The sequence below is a fragment of the Gadus macrocephalus genome, chromosome 22, assembly GCF_031168955.1.
Source record: "Gadus macrocephalus chromosome 22, ASM3116895v1".
In the NCBI taxonomy this organism is placed as follows: Eukaryota; Metazoa; Chordata; class Actinopteri; order Gadiformes; family Gadidae; genus Gadus; species Gadus macrocephalus.
Genome location: NC_082403.1, coordinates 11,701,742 through 11,726,127, shown reverse-complemented (window position 1 = coordinate 11,726,127; position 24,386 = coordinate 11,701,742). Strand labels below are relative to the sequence as shown.

Here is a 24,386-nt window from a genome sequence, read left to right as displayed (position 1 = left end):
GAGAAATCAATCAATGGTAGGGTAAGGTTTAGTCCTTTACACGCTTTGCAGTTTTACAGCACATTTTTCAAATGCCAGTCAACTAAAAATTATGTTTGATAGTGTCACGCCTTTCAACGCCTTAGCATGTCTTGTGTGATCTTGAACATAGTACTCTATATCGTTTCACTGTTACTCACTGTTATAATGAGATAAACCCTTACTAAAGGGCAAGCTAAAGCCACAATGTGTGTGGATGTATACAGCTACTGCTGGGGAGTGGTTAATGTTGAGGTTACATCTTGGTGAGGGTTAAGCATCTGACAGCACTTGTGAACACCACAGCGTGTGGCTATCTCCTATCTCATACACAACATCACTCATTATAACATAGCATGTACTATGGGGAAAATTTCACCTCCTCATGCTTTTTAAAACTCTGAGCCCAAAAATCAAGGGTTTTTGATCTTGCAGTGTTTGATTTGAACCCCATTACCTTTGAACCGTATTTACTACTTGGTTACATTAGCAGGGAAATGGACTGACTGGACTGCTGACTGGTGTTTCGATGTCAGTTAATTCACGACCATGGGGTTGGAGGAGGGACCGGGCTTGACGGTTCAAAGGATCAGTGTACTGTTTGCTTTGCACTGCTAGTGGGTCACATTCACTGCTCAAACGGCTCACAACTCAATCCAGAGTGAACCGCAAGACAAGGGAAAGACTTTGCACGAGTGTGTAAACGATTCAAGTAAGAGAGTGTGTGCGACCGCAGAGTAGCACATAGAGCCGATAGTAGGCCGATCGTAAGATAAGAATAGCATATTTGTCACAGGTAATTATCTTCCTGCTGTGCACCTGTGAGACAAAAATATGTGGAGACCTAAACATGAATAGAAAAGTCTGAAAATGGCTATGCCTTCTAGCTATACCTAAGTTCTATGTTCTATTCCATCTAACTCTACTCAAGTTCTATGTTATATTCCATATTGCTCTAGCAAGCTCTATGCCATCTAGCTCTACTGAAGCTCTATATTCTATTTCATCTGGCTCTACTCGAGTTCTATGTTCTATTCCATGTAGCTCTACCAAGCTCAAGGGGGGGGGGGGGTGCATGCATGGTTTTGGGTTGTAATAGAGGAATAATTGGGGAATATGGTTTCCAATGTGTGTTGTTTTTTTTCTTTTGCAAAGCTGTGAGGCGCAGTCAAGTCTGGAGATCAAACAGGGTGGTGCTTTTTATGTTGTACAAACCACAGTGAATGGAGAAGCCATGGCCTAGCCACAGTGGCCTGCATTGTGTCATCCGAGGATCCTCTGCAAGCATCCTTGTTTCTCTCTCTCTATTTCACTCTTTGTTTCTTCATGTTTCTCCCTCTCTCGGTCATTGCTCTGCCCATCGTTGAGTTGCTGCTGCTGCTGCTGCTGCTGCTGCTGCTGCTGCCGCTGATGTTGTTGGATCAGCAGTCGTTCCTCGAGCGTTTAGTTCGGTGGAGGCCACTTAAGTTCCTCCTCAGAACCAAAGCTGGTATCGTTTTTTGCTACTGGTTTCTAGTTTCATTTTCCCCATTGGTTAACAATTAATTAGAACAGGGTTAGAATTTTGAACATACACATTCAAAGAGCACCAGTTTTTTTCTGCTTCCTTTCAACAGATTCAACGCTGTAAGAATAACCCAACGTAACATTTTATACATCTGTTCTATCGATGCTGCATATTACTCACAACTTCACGAGGAATCGTTATTCTGACCAATAATGTGTGTTTAATGAAAAAGACGAGAAATCCTTACCAAGGGTGTGTCGCCCCCCCCCCAACACAAACACACACACACACACACACACACACACACACACACACACACACACACACACACACACACACACACACACACACACACACACACACACACACTGATCCGCGGACGCCGGCTGGGCAGCCCAGGTGGCTCGGGCCTCTCCCAGCCAAGTCCCTGCTGGGTCCTAACACCCTACCCAAAACCGCTGGCACCTCTCCTGCCCCCAACCGCACACCTATTTACCCATCTAAGGACTCTGTAAACAAGCTGAGCGAGAGAAGCACTCAACACCCACTTCCTCTGGTCTCCCCTCTTTTACACCTCCATCTCTCTGCTGGCGTTCCTCTCTGGTTTTGGGTTTGTTTAGAGACATAACACCGCACAGGAGCCCACCCTCGCTGTGGTTTCCAACCGGCTGGAAGGAACGACTGTGATTCCGCGCAGGGGCACACCCATAGAGTGCTTGTTCATGATCTCCCCTCCTGGGCCGCCGCCCCTTCAGAGAACCGCGTTAGCTAGGGTCACGGCATGGGCCTCGGATTAAAATCTGCAACGTTTCACTGGAGCTCAAACCTTTAGTCTGAACCCTGGTTGAAATTCTAGGTATCTATCTCTGAATAATAAACCCCGCTCTGTGGCCCGATAAACCAAGGGATTGTCGAGTGCTGGCTGCAGTTGAAAAGCGCATTTCAGATTCCTGCCGTCCAGCCGCTGAATTACCCAAGATATTTTCAGAAAAATGTTTAACCTTTCACAATCCAAGGTCAATCCCTGGCTGTTGTTTTTGTTTATTTTCTTCCCTCCCGCCGCCTCTACATTGGACCAAACATGCTCTTTGCGTCTGGCTGTAAAGACCCCCCCCCCCCTCTCCCCATCCCCTCTACGTGATGTTGATGATTTATTAGCTCTGGAAGGGCGCCGCTCAGGGAGCCTAGCCTTTGCTGCCCCAGAATCCCCCCTCTTCTCCTGTCCGCCTACACTCCAGCGCTGCGATCCAAGGATACGTCTCATTCCCCTAGTCTGTGGTGTACGTTTTATTCCTTACAAAGTCTCCTATTCCTCCCACCGATCCTCCCGTCTTCCCCTCGGCTGCCAGGAGAAGGAGACAAAGGAGCAGCTTCGGCCGTCGCCTCTTGGGCCAGTGATTATCTAAGTAAGCCGGGCCCATCAATCTTAAACCTGCTCCCAGACTTACAAGAATGTCCCTTGCTCGCCGCTGCCAGCGATAACCGCCTATCTGATTGCCCGGAACAGTTCCCTAATGAACTTTTAGATGCTTGCGTTAGCGAAGGAACTCTTTTTGAATGGCGACCTTGCATACTGGGTAACGAGCATTGTGCAGAAGGACAAAGTGCATATTCCCTCCCCTTTTCTCCATGGCTCCAAAACAAACACAAATAGGTATTCAGTGTTCCTTTATTTCCGCACAATTTCAACCGTTTGGTACACGGTGCATAATGAGAGGGCTATTATCGTGTCTAGCCTCTAGGAGACTCAGCGGTCTGTTTTTATTGGTCTGCTTGGCAGCACTGAAGGAATTCCATGCAGCAGGTGAACAGGGAAATTAACTTTAGTTTTTAAGGGGTTGGAGAGTTACCTGAAATGTCCGACATTATTCAATGCTCTGGCTTGTTGTTTTTCTTGCTTGTTGATGGGGTTGTACTTAAATGGCCCATTGCTCATAAACTCACCCTGGGTTTTGTTGTGTTTACAATCCCCAAATGCATGCACCAATAGTTCTCTGCCTGTCTCTTGGACCTGAATCATGGCTACCGTTGCTGTTATTGGTTGTAAATGCGGTCATTGTGGGTTCTGTGCTGGAGCTGTGCTCGTATCGCTGTGACAAGCGAGGGGATTCAATACGTTTTATTACACAATTTATAATGCTTAGTATACATTTCCCATGTGGAGGAGAAGGGTTTATTTTTCCACGTGAACTGTTGTTGAGCATTGATGTCCACTCAGGGACTGTGCCGCTACCTGCGATCTTTATCTGGTCTCATAGCAACGAGAACATTCAGCTGTCTCTTCCCCGGATGATGACCCACAGAGATAGGAGTGAGAGAGATCGAGGAAGAGAGAGATAGAGAGTCATCTGATGTTCTTTTGATACGAGAAGGTCCCAGAAGAGCCCTCAAACAGAAAGGGGAGAAGGACCGTGAAGGGGGGGGGGGGGGGTTGTATAGGTGTCAAAAGGTCCTAAAGGGGTCATTAGTGTGGACAAAATGGAGGAGGAAGAGAAAGATTAATCGAGGAATAGGAATGTGTGTCTGTGTATGTGTATGTATGTTCATGTGAGATGAGAGAGAGAGGGAGAGAGAGGGAGAGAGAGAGGGAGAGAGAGAGAGAGAGAGAGAGAGAGAGAGAGAGAGAGAGGGAGAGAGGGAGAGAGGGAGAGAGAGAGAGAGAGAGAGAGAGAGAGAGAGAGAGAGAGAGAGAGAGAGAGAGAGAGAGAGAGAGAGAGAGAGAGAGAGAGAGAGAGAGCCTCTACATCGTAACTTCCCAGGGAGGAAATATTGATATCTAAGAGGCACGCTTCCCCATCCTGTCCTGGGACAGATTTATTCCACTCAATCCCCCCTCCTCCCCCCCACCTCCTTATCCTCCTCCCAGATAACATATACAGCCGTTCCCCTTCCAACATCTGCAAATCGTTTTTCAAATCAGACCCCCCCCCCCCCCCCCCCTTCCTACATAGGACACAAGGACACGAAGAGAGGGGAGGGATGTTCGGGTGATCCCGTTCAGAGGCCTGAATGCGCTCCAAAGAGACGACGTAAAGCGCCTGTAACCCAGCGCGTGATGTCTAATGGTCTTCACAGATACTGGCTACATCTAAGGTGGAGGTCTATGAGTGCTATGACAGTGTGGCCGATCCTATAATGAGATTGTGGACCAAATAGGAGGTAGGAAGATGGTGAGATGTGTCTGTTGTTTGTCGGTCCACCCCTCACCTTTCATCTGAGGTCGCCCCCTGGAAGAACCATATAAACAGTGCAAAGTAGTCAACAGAACACAGATTGTTTGCCTTGGACTTACAAGCACAGTTTGGCTAATGTCTACCAATAACCCAGAGATGATTGTAGACAGTGATTGCAGTTTTTGGCTGTCGATGCATTCTGTACGCCAAGTTACTTTCTTTCTTTCTTTCATTTTTTCTCCCCTTGGGCAGTTTCAACACGGTTATAATCGTTATTGTCACAATTTCTTCATTTAAAGATATATCATCTAACGGTCAGAGCTGGACAGTGCAGCTTATTATGTTTATGAATATGAGGAAAATGTTTTTTAGTGTTGGACCACAGTAGACCAGTTTTTCAGGAGGCAGTAGGTTAGTTATGTGTTATAATTATGTGTGCGTGAACAACCCAGTCTCACGGAAATACGTGACACTCTCACGTCACATAATTGAATCTATTCATTCGTGATCTGGGACACGTAATTTCAATTTATTTCGTGCCAAAAGCACAAATTTCAAACACATTCTAAAAAGAAGAGATGAGGTAGCTACTTTTTTTCAATCGCATTTGCCTACAGAGCAGCGCACCTGCATTAAATATGTCAATATTGTCACAATTTCTCAGAATCAAAGGTGAAAGTAGAAACGGGTGGCCAAAGCTGTCATATTGTAAGAAATGTGTGCTTTTGGTGTCTCAGATCACGAATGAATAGATTAAAGACGTGACAGTGTCACGTATTTCCCTGAGACTGGGTCGGTTTGACAAACTGTTAGCATGCAAACGACTAACCCCTTTGATATAACATATTTCAGTTCTTCGTATGTGAGAAAATGCACAAAACCAGTCGGAACAAACAGACAGCATGTTGGAGTAGGAATTAGGATTAAGAACAATCCCAGACACTCCACACCGTACCCTTTCAAACATGAAGCTCTACATACCTTCATTTGTGACGCATTCAGGCCACAGAGGCATCCCTTTGAACCTAACCACAAAGCCTTTATATGAGCACAAATAAAAAAATAATTTTTAGTTCAACATGGCCGCAAGATGCCAATATCCCAGACCACAGGGAAATCATTGGAGCTATTTTGATCACACGACCGCAATAGAAACAACGCTAGACAACATCCCTACTCTTTGTTATTGATATTCGTGCCCATTTCCCCCATAAAAGAACAGCACTTGATTGTTTTCCGTTCCTCATGTGTCTGGACCCGACTTCTTCTCAAACTTATGTTTACCCTATCTTGACACCAACCATAGGCTCACACACACTCAAAAACAGAGACACACACACACACACGCACACGCACACGCACACAGACAAATTCACTCACACCGAACATTCTCAAATCCTCTCACAGACATTACACACAAACCCACAGACAATCTCAATTAAAGACACACACACAGTCACAGACAGACAAACTCACTCTTTCACACACACACACACACACACACACACACACACACACACACACACACACACACACACACACACACACACACACACACACACACACACAGACAAACTTACTCACACACACACAAACACACACCCACCCTTTCACGTCAAACACTCTCAAATCCTCAAACACTTGCCCACACACACACACACACACACACACGCACACGCACACACACACACACAGCCATGTTTATTCAGGCCTGTGTGAGCGCTGTGGTTCCATCGAGGTGTAAGGCCAGGGCTAGCTGGGTCCTCTTACACAGCCAGCGCTGTACGCCAGCTGCTAATAAAGACTAGCATTGATGCGGATCACTGGGGGTGGGCTCGCAGCAGGGAGGGACCACAGTCATAAGGGGCTCTGTACTGTATGCTGGTGGTCTGGGGGTGACTTAAACCTACAGCCACGCATTCGTGAGCATCTGGCTGTTTCTGGGGTTGTGTGTGTGTGTGTGTGTGTGTGTGTGTGTGTGTGTGTGTGTGTGTGTGTGTGTGTGTGTGTGTGTGTGTGTGTGTGTGTGTGTGTGTGTGTGTGTGTGTGTGTGTGTGTGTGTGTGGCAGAGAGAGGGAGAAGTTGAATCGAGAGAGGTTTTTTCTCCAGCGTGATCATCCAAAAGCGTGTTTCAAGAAAACTTGATGAGGCTCGGGAGGGGGCTCGATGTACTTTCATCGGTCTGAGGGGGGTAATAGTGGGGGAGAAGAGCGGAAGCTTCCACCGCATTGTACGGTGAAGCGAGCAAGCGAGGAAAAGAAAGACATGAGAGAGAGAGAGGAAACAATGGAAGGGAAGGCGAGCTCCTATGACACGGACAGAGAAAGTGGGCTGTGTGGAATGTGTGACGTGATCCCGAAGTGTGAGGGGCCTGCTTCACAGTTCATTTAACGCAATTGCATGGCGGTCCACATCTACATGTGATGTGAAACGGATACAAAAAAACCTTCTCACTGGAGCCCACGGTGTGTCTCGCCGAGCTCAGCTCAAAGGCGCTGCATTCCCAAACGATTTCCACTCGTAAGAGCGTGTTGTTCTGAGGCCTCACAAGAAAACACAAACAGTGAATTGAACCGTAAATAGCGCACGTTCACACACACACACACACACACACACACACACACACACACACAAGCCTGCAACACACAACAGAAGCCACACACCCATCAAACAAACTCATTTCACAAATCACATGTGGTGAGATCCCGTACGGGCCGTCTCCTGTCAATCAATGAGTGTCACCTGACGCAGGAACGTCACCCACCAATCCCGCTCAGAATCACGTAGCACACGATCAGCGCACCGATGTTGAGGAGCGGCATGAGATCGCTAATCATAAGAATGCTATCATACTGCACTGCATTTTACACTCAGTGAAGCCATTCACTTGGTTCACCCACTAGTGAAGCAACGCAATATCCCCGATACTTTGTGGATACTTTCCATCACCGGCCCCAGAGTTCCTGGAAAGACTTGTGAGAGCCGTACCTCAGCGTTCTCCAGGCGCATCATACAGACACAGCATGCAGACACATCTGCCTGGTCTGCGGTGTGGGATTTAGATCTGGGGTCACGTTATCGTCTGCTGGATGTGGTTTGTCTGGACTGCTGCCGCTCCTAGAGATGAAGAAGCCCGTTTATATGGATCCCCCGGTCGTACCCAAAGCACCAGAGAAGCCTCCAGCGCGGAGGCTTTTCATCTCCTTCAAGGAGATTTGACTGAGATTTCCTGGCCCTGATTAAATCATAATCCTGTCCTCCTCTGCCCCACACCCCCTCTGTTAAAAACAGAAAATGTTCAATTTTTTGACTGCCGAGCGGGGAACGCATGAGTGTGTGGGTGTGTATTTGTGTGTGTGTATGCGTGAGAGTTAGTTTGACTTCTTTTACTGCATGCTTCTTTTTTTTGGGCTTTGTCTGTGCATCTGCCGAGTGTGTGTGTGTTTAGCGTTCCTCTGAGTGTGTGTGTGTGTGTGTGTGTGTGTGTGTGTGTGTGTGTGTGTGTGTGTGTGTGTGTGTGTGTGTGTGTGTGTGTGTGTGTGTGTGTGTGTGTATTCTGAGTGTGTGTGTGTGTGAGTGGCTTGATGTCTGCCAGTGGATGCCGTTTATGAAATGATTGGCAGGGCACACATCTGAAGTGGGTCAGGAGGGGAGATCAAGAGCTTAAGCTTTTATTTTCTGCCCCGTTTCATAGCGCTCCTCTGCTACTCTGGGTTTTTTCTGTTTGTTCTCCCCGCCTGTCATAACAGTTTCTCATCTTCTTATTGCCTCCTCTCCTTAATATCTGTCTTCCTCCCTTCTTTGGTTGTTTCACACCCCTTAAACAACGTAAGGCGCTTAGCTCATTACTCTCTCCCCTCGCTCTGTCTCTCTGTCGCTCTCTCACCCTCTCAGTCTCTTTCTCTGTCATTCTCTCTCTCTCTCTCTCTCTCTCTCTCTCTCTCTCTCTCTCTCTCTCTCTCTCTCTCTCTCTCTCTCTCTCTCTCTCTCTCTCTCTCCTCTTGTCTTCACCTTCTGTTTCCGTTCCATCAAGCAACAACTTTCCATCTCCTTCAATCAGTGTTTCAGAGATAGCTATTGAAGACACAATCTGTTTTATCCGCTTGTTTTGATAGAACGTCAGAACTGTGGAATTCTTTGATTAAAAAAAAAAAACACAAAAACCCAACTGCTTTTCCATGAGAAAAGTAGGGGAACAATGCGAAGCTTGTGAATATATCGTGGGGGTTTAGCCTCCTCTATTTCGTCGCCCTTGGAACACTTCACACCTTCAAAGCAGTGAAACCCAAGTAAACCTTGTCTCTCTCCACACGGGCCCATATGGAGGCCTTCCCTCTGGATGAACCGGCACCATTTATACTGTACGTTGAACCACGGCCAGGGGAGCGCAGGAAAGAAAGGGAAAAAAGGCGAATAGGCCTCCATTACCAAAATGGCTCGGGTTCCTTATGAATATTTGACCGAGCGCAAATAATAGATAATAAGATAATTAACACGCATCAATTCAAATAGTCGTCTTTCGTGAGGAAAATGACTGCTTCTGAGCTTGAAAACAAGAAATGTTACCTGATCTGTGAGGAGCCTGTTTGTACGTACTGTACAGTAGACTCCATTCTGGGTGACTGGGAAGTCCTACCAGGAGCTAGTATGGCTCTCTAGAGACATACAGAGAGGGAGAGAGACACACAGAAACTGTACCCCCCAATGCTAACACAAGTAACAGTCCAGCAGTAACCCCTCAAACCCTCTAGGATAAGACTTACAGCAGTGGACTCTGTACGCTATCAAAAGACGTTTCTTAAATGATCGTGATCACTTCCCTCCTTTCGGAGAGCTCTCGGCCAGCTCCCGGCAGCATGCACTCTAAAAAGAGAAAGAAAGGGAAAACGAATAGACCGTACTTGCTCAGCGAAGGTCTTGGCAGCACACAATCACAGCCTTCACACCAGCCATGTCCTTGTGCAGAGCGGGTGAAACATGCAAGGGAGAGGAGAGAAGAGAGCGAGATGGAGAGCGAATGAGACGAGGGAACCGGAGATGGAGAGGAAATAGCTGACTTTGCCAGTCAAGACTTAGCAATAATTCCTATTTTATTTTATTTGATGTCACTTTCGATTTACAAGGAGAACTTGGATGGGGTCAGGCTATGATGAACGGTGACCTCTGCTTCACATTCCCCCCCCCCCCCCTCTGTCTTTGTCCAATGCTTGTGTCCATAAATCTGCATTCCTATAAGGACTGTTGTGATATTTCACAAATATTTGCCTGTAAGTGAGAGGCATCCGGTAAAGTCAGGCTTTAAGTGTGTAGCGGTCTTGGGGTGCTTTTATAGGAGCCAGCCTCGCTTCCATCAGGAGGAATTTGATATATCGCTGAGGAACGGATGGAAGCGAGAATTCTCCTTCATGGTGTATGCATATTATGTGTGAAAATGTTTTCCAACGATGACGTCATCGGGGGCTCTTATTTGGTTTTGGAGTGCACCCATAGGTCAGAGCGTAGAGTAATAGACAGACCCCGTCCATCCGTCTCAGGAGAGTGTCTGTTTCCCTGTATCACGGCCCCGTCTCTGCTTTCAGGTAATTTCCTCAAACAGCTCGAGAGCCAGGGTCGAAACCTTCAGGGGGAACACTAATCACTTTTACTCATTTTGTTCCTTTTTATTTTTATTTTTATTCTTGTACTCTCTCTGACTTCTGTCACACGGTTCTGACCCCTGCGACGACAGAGATGACGTGAAGGAGCGGGGGGGGGGGGGGAGGTGATACATTTATTCTGAATGAATAGCTTCTCATGGTTCTCTATGGGTCGTTCTTCGCCGAAGAATGAGCGAGAGGCGCCTTTATGTTTTTGGCCCGAGTTGTGCATGCACATGCCCCCTGAGACACACACACAAACATGCACACGCACACACGCACACACACACACACACACTCCATCTTTATTTGCGGTTCTGCGTCTGCGGATTGAAACGTGTTTCTCTGACTGAAGTCATCAAAAAGTCAAACGCACACACTTAACCCCGTGCTGCCTTCCTACCCAGCGCTTGCCAAGAGCTACTCATTTCTGCCATTCTTTTGTTTGCGTATGTAACCTAGACCCTCCATTTCCTGTGATATCCCTCGCCCCACCCTTTCACTCATTCATTCCATCAACACCAGCCCCCTTGGGGTAGCCCAACCACAACCCCCAGCATCCCCTCGACCTTATTAATCCCTCCTTCCCCTCCTCTCATCTCCTTGCATCAACCTTTCCCTCCGCACACCGCACCCTTTCGGGACTTTAGGATAACCGACGCTGGGTCCACAGCTATCACTTCCTGTGGAGCTGATGAAGGTAGCTGACCTTTAACCCCCCCCCCCCCCCCCCCCCCCCCCCCCTACTCAACTCCCCCCCACGCCGGGTGTGGATGACGGTTTTCTTTTCCTTTGGAATTTATTTTTATTTTATGTATTTGAGTATTTGAGGTTTGTAGTCATCCACCATCTTGACATTTCTATCAGAAAGAGGATGGTGAGATGATTGAAATTCACACGCATACCATGATGTAACCAACAAATCCCCCTCTAATCTCTGTTTTATTCATGTTTGTTTAGTGCTTATCAATGGACTGACAGACTCTTAAAATAGGCCTAATCCAGGAAACTGCATTTGTTGATGGTGACAGGCAATGTTGCTCATGTATCTGAGCCTGGTCTGGTCATCATGATATGGAAGAGATGAATTACATCGGTAACCTGCAATGCAGCAGCCATAAATTATCCTGTTCCTTACAGCCCTCCGTGAAGGAAAGAAACAGAGAGAAAGAGAGCGAAACGGGGACGACGTCTGCCTGGCCGGTGCAGAATCAGACGTGTGGTTTGAGGAATGAAAAGAGACTTTTAATTTTGAACTCTTGCTGCCCTTCGCTGTTAAATCGATGTTTCTGAAGTCTAGCGTTTGAGCAGATGTCGCTTTATAGAAATGTTTTGTGGCGTCACGCACGGCTCCCCTCCATCTATAAGACGGGGACCGTGTCTCTCCATGTCTATCTTTAGCTCCACATGCATATCTCACTTTCATGCCCACACTTATTGTGTCAATCGAAAGTAAGAAAAACAAACGTTACGTCTCGGCGGGTCCCAGACAGCCGAAGCATTTATTTTCTAATCATTGCTTGAAATGAAACAGCGTTTTGTCTACTCAGAAGAAGTACAGGAACCCTTTTGTGGGCACACACACTAGGGCCACTGTTTCCAAAGGCCCCGCTCCCCGGCTCATATAGGCAGAGGAATGCGGCAGCCAAAGTGACGACTGTCACTGAATCATAAGTCATGTAGTGGAGCTAAACACTCAGTCGAGATGCAAACTCAGATGGAGACACACACACATACACACGCACACACATGCACGCGCACACACACACACACACACACACACACACACACACACACACACACACACACACACACACACACACACACACACACACACACACACACACACACACACACACACACACACACACACACACACACACACACACGCTCATGTGGTTGCACACATGTACCTGCAATTACAAAGACACACACACGCAAACACACAAAAACACACACAGTAACAATGACTCATTCTTTTTGGCAGGAGCATACACTCCCATTCTCTCTCACAGACACACTAACACACACACACACTCAAATGCACCCCCCCTGTAGACGCCATGGGTGAGTGGTTATTTACACAGTGTTGAATGAAACTGTGAATGCCACCTAAGTATTTATGCAGTGAGCTGACAACCAGAAAGGTGTTACAACCCCTGAGAGCCACTCAGGCTGAGAGACATTTCCCTCTCCCTCCTCTCTCTGTGTCTGTCCGTCTGTCCGTCTGTCCGTCTGTCCGTCTGTCCGTCTGTCCGTCTGTCGGTCTGTCGGTCTGTCGGTCTGTCAGTCTTTCTCTCGCTCTTTCTCTCATGGCTTTTTTGCACTTTGTGTATTGCGAAGGTTTTCATGCACTGGTGTTTTTAATGCATTGTGTAATCGCTGTTTTATTTTTATTCGTGGGGTTGTTTCGCACTACTCATAAAGTACCACATCCTCAGACCAAATGTTTAATTGGCTCGCTGCACATTTCATCCCCTTTTTCCAGAATGGTAGTTTTCAGTAAACTGCTAACTTATTGTCGATCGTCTGATAATCCAGTCCTACCACGCCAGAAAGACCCGCAGGGGAAATTAAATGGTGCAGCAGATTGCCTGGTGGTTTCATTTAATTTGCTGCCTAATAGCCTGCTGTGCTTCTGTTATGGACGTGGCTTTTAGGTTTTCTGGTTCTAACGGGTAGGAGCTGCACTGGATGGGCTGAAAGGGCCTGGGAACGTTCAGAGTCGGCTCCCCCCTGTGGTCACCGCTTGGGCATCATAACCATCAGTTCTCCTGGTTAAACAATGTTTTTTTTTATCCCAGGTAATGATGAGAGGTGACTCCTGTGTTTGCGTACACAGGAGCCGAAAGGGTGTTATCTGGTGCTTGGGCATTTAGGTGGTGATCCACACATAAACATACACACACACACACACACGTGACGCACACACACACACACACACACACACACACACACACACACACACACACACACACACACACACACACACACGCACACATAAACACACACACCAAAGGAGTCAGAACTTGCAGCCACAAAGGAAAACAACCTCCCTTTCTCTCTCTCACTCTCTCTCCCAACATGAAACACAATCCCCATCGAATAAGCTCCGTGTGGCACTAGGTTTAGGAAATGCCTTGTCGGCTGGTTCCACACATGCACACTTAACGGGAAAGCAGGGACCCGGCGCACCTCCAACCTCCTCACCTCAAAACCCCTTGAGCTCTGCGCTGCTGATTTCCTTAAAGTGAGAGAGACATGGCAAGAAAGAGAACGAGAGAGCAACCGAACAAGAGAGTGAGAGAATTCTTGAGTTGTCTGCTTGGCCCGGTTCTGAGCCTAGGATGTCTGTGTCGTCTCTGCATGTCTGGGTCTGCTGGGTATGCTGCTGGGTCCATGCTACTGGCTCTGTAGCAGCATGGGGGGAGAGGGGGCTACTGGGCTATAGGAGGCCCCTTCCTCTGTGCGTGCAGCAGCAGCAAATGCGGTGCCAAAGTTGTCCACCACCCTCCACAAATTAGCAGAGAGGTACATGATGAAAACATCCACACTAAACACAAGGACGCATGCTAGCCATGAGCTACGTGACATCCACGCAGCTCATGGCCACCCATGGCCGCTCCATCCCATTATGGGAACACGATAGAGCAGTGTTCCAATGTGTGCACCTATGTTGGGCTGGTGTGTTTGGAGAACGCGGGATGGGTAGGTTTGGTTCTTTGGTTGTCAGGTAGCTCATGGATAGCATTTGTCCTTGTGTTGTAGGTGGATGTTATGTAGCGCTCTGCTAATTCATGAGAGTCTGGAGATGGGGACAGGGCTAGACGGATGTAGTGAAAGTGTCCGTTTTTTCTCCGGATAGTGTATTTTGGAGCTGCTCACGTCTTGTGGGTGGTGGTTATTTTCCTTTTTAAATCTATTTCGTATAAAGTGTCCCAGGCCAGCCAGACAGGGATTTTTTGGTAACTTTTTGACCTCCAAACATTGGAGTCTGATTGTGACTAATAGCCAAGGAGGGTTTGATTCTTTGTTAGATCATCTAGTTCTCTGTCTCTCACACTCTCTCTCTCTCGGACCCAAAACCTGTGTTTTGTTACTAATTTGTTTTGAATGGCCCGACATCACATCAGAATGCTGGCAAGTTAAAGAGTTTAAGTAGTTTTAACAGATCCTGTGTAACCACTTGACCAAAGGTATGCATTTCTGTGTTTGCATATGTCTGCGTGTGCGTGTATAATTGTTTATGTGTGTGTGTGTCCCTGACTCTGTGCGTCTATGCGTGTGCGTGTTTGCGGTATCCAGCGAGACAGGGTTATGTGATATTTTCTAACCAGTGTCTGCAAGCTTTTCAACAAAGACATTCAATAAACAGAATGCACGCTGGTGTTTGAGGCGGGCTCACGCTCAAACATCACTCTCGCGTCTCCTCCTTGTTCGGGTGTCTCGGCAGTGTTTGACGGCTTGAAAGATGGCAGGCACGAAATCAAATGGCATATAATGTACCCCTCCATAAACGCGGACCCCGAGACTCAGTGGTGCTTCCAGCCAGCCAGTTCGGCGGCCAAATAAAAAACTGACAATGCAGAGCTGCCAATGGCGCCCTCTATCTGCAGTCAGTATATATTCTTCCTTGGTAGAGCAACTTCCTCTTTTCCCTCTTTTATTGTCAATCATAGTGTTTGTCACAGTGTCTGTCTCTCTCTATGTATGCTTGGGGCTTACATAGACACAGAAACATCAGTAGGCGCAAACAAACACACACACACACACACACACACACACACACACACACACAAACATACCCATGGTAAACACACACACACACACACCTACACACACCTACACACACACACACACACACACACACACACACACACACACACACACACACACACACACACACACACACACACACACACATACCTCCCCATGGTAAACGCACGCACAAACACAAAGGCTCCTCACAATATTGAATATAATGGCAATAAAACAAGAATTTGGCTACAAAATGACATAATAACACACCAAATAACCATGTTGGCCGAGCCGTGCAACCCACTCGGAGCTGACTGGCCCTGGTCCCGGGGCACATGCTGCCAATCAGACACACCTTCTAGAAGCACATCTGGGTGCTGAGCTATGCTACACCTCACTTGACTCTCTGCGCTGGCTAACAGTGACTCAGTGACAAATTTCCAGCTAATGTACAACCTACTTCCTGGTATCCTGGTTCAAGTCCTGGTTTGAACCTTTCTGCATGGTAACCCATCTAAGCATGGTAACCCATCTAAGCATGGTAACCCATCTAAGCATGGTAATCAATCTAAGCATTGTAATCAATCTAAGCATTGTAATTAATCTAAGCAGGGTAACCCATCTAAGCATGGTAACCTATCTAAGCATTTTAACCCATCTAAGCATGGTAAACCAAAGCTTAATCTATTGACGTTCAAATTCCAGTTGCTGTCATTCGGTATCTTTTAACAGTCGTTTTCATAATAGACACACACATACACACACACCCACACACACACGCACATGCATATGATTATACATATGCTGTATATACACAAAAATAACCTACAAACGCACATATATTCATACAGTACATAACTTTACATACATACACACACAGACATTACGGTTGCCAACTGAGGACCACTAAGTGCCCGATTGCATCGAGTTGATCCCATTTTCTATTTGCCTCTGCTTGTCCCCAGTTCTTTGCGTGTGACTCGTGGACCCTGGGAGGCCTGTGACCATGATGTTTGCTCCTGTCTGTCTGCTGCTGCTGCTGGGGGAGCGTGCGCTGGGTGGTGGCTACCCCCCAATGCCACAGATGAAGTACATGCAGCCCATGATGAAAGGGCCCATCGGACCCCCCTTCCGAGAGGGCAAAGGGCATTATGTTGGTGAGTTGGTGTGTGTGTGTGTGTGTGTGTGTGTGTGTGTGTGTGTGTGTGTGTGTGTGTGTGTGTGTGTGTGTGTGTGTGTGTGTGTGTGTGTGTGTGTGTGTGTGTGTGTGTGTGTGTGTGTGTGTGTGTGTGTGCGCGCGTGTGTGTGTGTGTCACTGTATGTTTGTGCATCTTAGCAAATATCAGAACCAAGTCAGATCACAATAAACGTTTAAAACATGTCAAACTCATCCATGTAACAAACTATCAACAAGTGGCTCACGGGATCCACAGCAAGCGTTGGCTGTTGACGGTCCAGTTGAAATGCTCGTCCTATAGTTAATCAGGCTGGCATTTGTGCAACATCCCATCCCATCCGTAAGCCAGCTTCCATTGTCTCATAACCGTCAAGACAACACCGACATGGGGTTCCATCTGGGTGCAGATGGCCAGACCAGAGGAGGGCCTAAGTCTTCGGAAGAAAACAACAAAACAAAACCGATGTGATCTGTGGGTTTCTGAGAGCTCAGATACCGACGGATAAATGGGATCAGAGTTGAGTGCGCTGCTGAAGGAGTTCACGTAGGCTTGAGCTGAATCCAATGTCTAAGATCCAAAGTAAACAGAGTGAGCATCAGTGAGAGGGTTATACGTGATATCACAAAGCAATGTGTTTTTCCTTATTTTTTTGTATTTCTTTGAGTCGATCTGCAGGCGCACGACAACCAGGATATGAGTAGCAGTTCTGAGGAAATTGCAAAGATCAACCCCCCCCCCCCCCCCATGTATGAAGAAGACACACCATGCATCCAATGTGCATTACAGGATCTTCCAAATTTGAGAAAAAGTTGATTGTGGATAAGAGAGAGAGAGAGAGAGAGAGAGAGAGAGAGAGAGAGAGAGAGAGAGAGAGAGAGAGAGAGAGAGAGAGAGAGAGAGAGAGAGAGAGAGAGAGAGAGAGAGAGAGAGAGAGAGAGAGAGAGAGAGAGAGAGAGAGAGAGAGAGAGAGCACGTGAAGACACAAAATTGACAGAGCTGCAGTTACAAAGCTACACACATCTTCGTCAGGAGCCTAATTGAGATCTGATTGCTAACTGTTTGTTGAGTGCTACCGGCTAGTTGATCTTCCCATGTGAATAGTGTTGCCATCTGCGTTGTTTACTAATTCTGAGAAATGAGAGAGAAAATAATTGCTAGGAGGAATGCATACAGAAGATAAATATCTGATTGACACTAAGGTTGACATTTTATGAAATACCGAAGAGGTTCAAAATATTTGTTTATATTTTGTTGGTGCACATAATGTTAAGGGAAGATGCTTTCTTGAGATACAAAGGCAGAATAAAAGTAATATTTATATTCACATGCATGCATCACAGATAGCCATCGCTGTTATCCAGAATGTTGTGGTAAAGAAGAGCCAGGTCCAAACTCGACTCAAATCCCCCAGATTCCACTTTGAAGAAATACTTATTTTCTTTCGCTCAGTGAACTTGATGCTTTTGCTACCACCAAGTGGTTAGAAGTGCATATTGGAACTATTGGCATTATTCACACTGCATATTTTATTAAAAATATATACTATAGCAATATAACAGAAGGGTAAATCTATTTGTATCTATCTTCATGATGTTCATCTGTTCCATTCGTATTTTACGCTTTTACATCATAACTTTCATTACGAAGGTAGCATGCTCTGTCAAATGAAGATTGTTGAGGAATTGCTTTTGTTTTTGATTTTCTCCAGCCACCGGATATATAAACTGGTTGGCATACACCATTACTGTGTCTTCAGCCGAAGAGCACTGCTGAAACAGATGGCTCTGGTCGTATCACATTAAGTCGCACACCTACTCATCTTGATTTAAAAGAGCTTCAGCGTGTTGGTTCATTTAGACCTGGAAGAAATTAAATATACGGCAATAATTACTCAGACAGGGATGCAAATTAAACCTCACATGTTTGGTTGTGTTCGGTTATGTATTTTTGAGAAGGAGATGCTTATAGCATGTCCTAAACCTTTAGTATTTTCATTTAACTGTCTGTGTCATTGGTTGTCACTGTACTCGAAAGACCCTATCAAATCCACTGTAAATCAATGGTCCCCAATCCCTTTCCTAGATTTAAATTCTGATATTCTCTATAGATACATTATAAATATCACCTAAGTATACCCATAACAATTGACCATAAACACTATAACAATATACTGGAGAAGAACAAATTCCTAGGACCAGTTCCCGACTCAGTCAATGGGCACGTCAATAATTCAGAGATTATTTTTGTGTAGCATCTAAACCCAGCATAGGATCTTGACTAAATTTGTCTTCCCTGTTGTTGCTTCCTCTTGCTTTATTGAGTCTGGATTGAGCTCTAGTGGAACAGCTTTGTAGATGGTGCCAGAGATATTGAATACAAGAGATGTCGGCTCAGTTGGACACTTACGCTTAAAATGGAGAGATGTTGATATCGCACACAGAAGTGAAGGTCTTGCAAAAAGCTTGATAAGGCGTAATCCAGTGAGAGATGGCAATTAAAAATGCTCTTCAAACACATCCATTGTACACCCCTGGCACATCCCTGTCTACATCTCTCTGCTGTCACATTGTTGAATAATTCACCCCTTATAATTAAGGTTATGCTAGCTTTGTGTGAGTGAATTTAAGATGAAGAACATAGAATCTTATGTGTGAATATTTTATGTATAAACTCCAAATGCATCCTATGAGTTCTTTGCATCAATATCTGGATATACATGTTATGTTAGACATTGCCTCCAACTGCTGCTTTGACTCAAAGTTAGCTTGTAATTTGTATGCATATAAATGGATCCTCCTTTCTCAAATATGTTTTATTTACACTTTTTTGTCATACAGGCACATCATATTATTTTCCTGCAGGGGGCAGTATAAAGCTTCGATTGTTTCATATATTATAGCAGGCTCGAAAAGAGAAAAGGAAGAGAAGTAACCCGTTTTGGACTGTTTTTAATCTAGGATTAATCAAAACACTCAAATAAATGACACCATATCATTTATTATATGTTACCATATAATTGTATGGTTTCATGTTGCTCATTGTGTGAGTAACTAAATTACTTAACTCTTTTACTCATCATTATTATATCATTATTACATTGAGTATTTGCTCAAAATAATTAAATCCAATCGAAACTGTTCAGTCATGTAGAAAATCTTATATAGATAATTCTATTTTATTAAGATGGAGGCATTTTTTATCTAAATATAATAAATATATATAATATTTGGGGGATTTCTTCTTTTTAAATGCTATGCTACTTAATTGTAGACTTAATGACCAAAGCCATCCTCTGTCCTTGTAGATATGCCGCCAATGATGGAAGTGAAGGGGGAACCCGGCCCTCAAGGGAAGCCTGGACCAAGAGGACCTCCAGGACAATCAGGACTTCCAGGAAAACCAGGACTGGGTAAACCCGGTCTCAACGGGCCTGTTGGTCCACAGGGTCCATCAGGATTTCCAGGAAATGGCAAGCCCGGACTTTCAGGCCTCCCAGGGAAGGTTGGTCAGAAGGGGATGCCAGGTCTCAATGGTGAGGTTGGCCCTCGTGGTGAACCAGGATCCAGAGGTCTACCAGGGCAGCCTGGCTTTCCTGGCCCAGCTGGTCTGTCTCTAAATGGGAAACCAGGGCCTTCTGGCATCAGAGGACCCCCTGGTACGCGTGGGGAGCCAGGGCTAAAGGGAGGCCCTGGCAATCCAGGCGAGCGTGGACTCAAGGGGGAGAATGGAATTGGGAAGCCAGGACTTCCCGGTATAAGGGGCCCTCCGGGACTTAAGGGAAGCGCAGGACCTCCCGGTGTACCAGGCATGGGAAAACCAGGACCAAATGGGTTGCCAGGTCAGCCAGGCCCTAAAGGTGAACTAGGAATTCCAGGGAACCAAGGAGAGCCAGGAGAGGCCGGTACTCCGGGATTGCAGGGTCAACCAGGGCCTACAGGGTTGGGGAAGCCTGGTTTAGATGGGTTACCTGGAGTCCAAGGTCCAGTTGGGTCAAAGGGGGAACCAGGGCTAAGAGGTTCTCCTGGATTTTCTGGGGCCCCCGGCTACGGTAAGCCTGGACCATCTGGGCCAAAGGGAGACAAAGGGCATAGTGGGTTGCCCGGGAATCATGGGGACAAAGGAGAAGCAGGAATGGAGGGTCAACCGGGGAACTCGGGTAATGATGGACAACCAGGACCTCCAGGACTTCAGGGCCCCATGGGGCTGCCAGGAAAACATGGTATGCCTGGACTTAAAGGAGAAGTTGGCCCCCAGGGGCCTCCGGGCCTACCTGGCCTAAGAGGCGATCAAGGACCCAATGGACTCCCGGGAAAATATGGCGTTCCAGGGGAAAAAGGACTTCCTGGTCCTAATGGAGCAATTGGAAAACCAGGACCTAAAGGCGAGGCAGGACATATTGGCTTACCTGGAAATCCAGGTCTTACAGGTGCACCAGGAAGTAAAGGTGAGACAGGGTTCATGGGGGCCCCAGGATCTAGGGGTCAGTCCGGTATTCCTGGTTTGCAGGGGCCATTAGGTCCGATGGGACCTCAGGGTGTCCCAGGAATTAAAGGTGATTCTGGGATGCCAGGAGTTCCAGGGTTGGGTAAAGTGGGAGAGAAGGGAACTTCAGGTCCCCAAGGTCCTCCAGGGAAACCAGGGAACAGTGGACTTAACGGCCATCCGGGTGTTGTTGGTCCCCCAGGGCCACCTGGTCCACCAGGAAACGGCCAAACGGTTGTGGCAGGACCATCCGATACAGAGATTGAAGGGGGCGAGGTACCAGGGGACAAAAGGAAGCCTGTGTATAGCTTTGGTGCGCTCTCTGCCTCTGTGGCACCTGCCTTCACCGCTATACTGTCAACACCTTTCCCTCCTTCCGGAATGCCAATCAAGTTCGACAGGACCCTGTACAATGGGCAAAACGCATACAACACTGCCACCGGCATGTTCACCGCCCCGATGTCTGGTGTCTTCTACTTTGCCTACCACATGCATGTAAAGGGAACCAGCCTTTGGGTGGCACTGTACAAGAACAATGTGCCAGCCACCTACACCTATGACGAATACAAGAAGGGCTACATGGACCAGGCCTCTGGTAGTGCGGTGCTAGAGCTGAAGGAGGGGGACCAGGTATGGGTCCAAATGCCCTCGGATCAGGCCAACGGCCTGTACTCCACAGAGTACATCCACTCCTCTTTCTCAGGATTCCTACTCTGTCCAACATAACTTATTTTTTCCAATGATAGGCCCATGAATTGGTATCTCAGAAGAAGAGCCCCACATCTAAAATAAACCAAGAGTCAGGGTCAAACAAAACAAGAGTACATTTTACATTGTTATGCCATTATGTACATTGGCATTACCCACAACAACGTTAACAAAATAAAAAATAAAGAAACTTTGTGACAAACACAACGGAGAGAGTTAAAAGGCAGGCGAAAGATATTCATGCTGTGTTCTGTGTTGCCTTGAATTGTTTTATTTTTTTTTATGTTGTTGCTGTTTTTTAGCTCATATAATTATTGTGTTATAAATTTATTGAATTTATTTGTTCTTATCAGCATTAATGTGTTTTTGTTGTTCATCTGATTCCGAATTTTGAGTAAGTAGCTTACTTTGCAACTTGTAAGCAACAGACCTACCCATGTGACTGCACATCACGCCCATATGCTCTGACACCAAGAGGATTACATTAACAGAACTTTTGGGCCGGAAAAACTCTACTGCATGCAGTCACTTCAAACATAAAATTCAGTTAATGGCAGATATTACACAGCAGTGAACATATACAACACAGAAAGCAGTAAACATGTATGAAATTCACACATAACGCATAAGTTAATGTCAATATTAAATTACTATTCATTTTTGTGTCATTCTTTGTGGAATTGACAGAAGGAACTTCTCTTTATTTTTTAAAGAAGTACCTGATGTCACCTTGGTGTATGTTGGATGTGTGTGTTACATTCAGGCCTGCTTTCCTTTGTCAAATATCGGTTACCCACCATTAGTATAAAATGTGTTTCTTTTCCAACTATTTTTCTGTTAGTACAACTACAATCAAATGGCAGTTTTTTAAAAGCTTTACCATTTATTTCCTCATGCTCATTCAGTGATGAGTAATTCAGTAATTATTCCAATTCCCTCATCACCAAAACCCAGCATATGCTGTCACCTAGCGTCACCTTCAGCCGTAACCATGACATCACTGTTTTTTAATTTGAAAAGAGCCATTGAGGTTTCAGTGTCATGCTGCCCTTCCCAAAAAGGCACTCTTTCCGATCAATCAGTGGGGGGGGGGGGGGGGGGGTGAGGGTTCTGGTCACCCTGATCTCATTCCTTCTAAATAACCATTGTAACAAATTCCCTACAGACATGGAGAGGAAGTTATTTTCAGCTTGATGGGACATACTTTGAGGTGCACATATATTAATGCAACCTACATGAAGGGAGCTAGTGATGTCCAGATGTTGAGAACGATTTACTATTATTTAACGTGCCCCCCGTCAAATTCATGTGAGGTAGTGAGACAGAGGCATACATTATGTCTTTGCGCAATTCTACTGGTTGAGGTGTACACTCTGTGTCTGTGTGTGTGGGTGCTCACCATCAAGGATTATTATTCTAAACTCAAGAGATGTCCCAAGTGCTTAACATTTAGTCAATGCTCCACAAGACCTATAGTCTTAACATGTGCTGCTTTTTGTTTAAGTTAACTGTGATGATCTTCAAAAAGGTATAATATCTTTCCACAATAATCTTTGTTATACAAAGCAACCTGGATATAAATTCTCGAACTTGACCATGGTCTGCTATGAAGCACGGTGAAGGTGATGGTCATGATGATAGATGCTACTTTAAAATAGCAATATGCATTTAATTAAGGATAACTTCAAAGGTGAAATATCAGTGTACTCTATGAAGAATATTGATTGATTGACACTTATACCTGAATGGGAACTACACACTATTCTTTAAATTCAATCACAGTCCACAAGATTATTTAACGCTCTCACCCACACACACACACACACACACACACACTGGCGTACAAAGCAAACAATGGGTTTAGTCCTGCCATATCTGTCTCCTAACATGCACACACACACACACACACACACACACACACACACACACACATGATCAGATATTTATCAATATTGCTCTGAGTCTTGTTGACAGTAAAGGTTCATGTTGTACTATGTATTGTTTTCCCCTCCCTCTTTTAAATGTTTGGACTTCATTTGAGTGAAATCTTACTATTATTAAATTTCCTTTATGTTTGAATAGACAATGTCACTTGCATTCAGTTTGCCGTGAGTACAGATTGTATCAACAAGTGTCAGTAAGTTGTATGTTTTGTTTCCATCACAACATGCTTTTGTTTTATATTGTATGGATTAAGGAAAACAGAGAAAGTAAACAAGGCCTTGTTTAGGCTCTTAAGGGATATTTGTTTGCTTTAGCTGAATTAAGTGTCAATGAATTCCCATTTGCACATGAAATTAATGAAGATGTATTTATACATTTATGATAATTTAATAGGAATGCCAAAACTGACCACCGGAGCCTAGAACGTATGGTATTCGATAGCAATGATGAGTAAAGAGCATTTACGACATGTATTAAGCATCGTAGCGTTGTTTGTGAAGGACTTTGGAACTTTCCTATCATTTTGTGTAATGTACAATGTATAAACGTATAGATTTTTTTATGTCTTATAAATTGCTATTGCGTATGCTCTATGCAATAGATTTTGGGTTTAAAATGCACTCTTTTTGATTGAAAAATGTTTTGTCAGCGTATACAGAATCTACAGTACTTGATTGTATTGATACCACATCAATAAATACTTCCTTGTACATCTGTCCCACATTTGTTTTTATATCATGCTATGAATGAAGGGGAGGTAAATCCTGTGTTAGTAACTAATAGGTTAATTTTGTCTGCGGCAAGCCCATACAAAATTTAAGTGATGTCTTCAAAATTGACTTTCAGAGACGTCTTGGAATTCATCTCTGAAAGATTTGAATGCCTAGACATTTTCGACCACTGTGAATGTACCATACCTTTTTATGTGATACAAGCTTAGCACAGTTATAAATATTTGTACACCCTGGAGCATGAAACTCAT

At 45.4% G+C, this 24,386-nt stretch overlaps 1 protein-coding gene across 1 annotated transcript in view; it reads left to right on the top strand.

The window, feature by feature from the left end:
* The window catches only part of col8a2 (collagen, type VIII, alpha 2), a 46,933-nt gene extending 22,819 nt beyond the window's left edge, over positions 1 to 24,114 (top strand). The window contains exons 2-3 of the mRNA XM_060043060.1: positions 16,058 to 16,249; positions 19,575 to 24,114. Coding sequence (XP_059899043.1) covers positions 16,099 to 16,249; positions 19,575 to 21,478 — 2,055 coding nt within the window. The 5' untranslated portion in view covers positions 16,058 to 16,098 and the 3' untranslated portion in view covers positions 21,479 to 24,114. The remainder of the gene's footprint in view (positions 1 to 16,057; positions 16,250 to 19,574) is intronic.
* Positions 24,115 to 24,386: the final 272 nt, after the last annotated feature.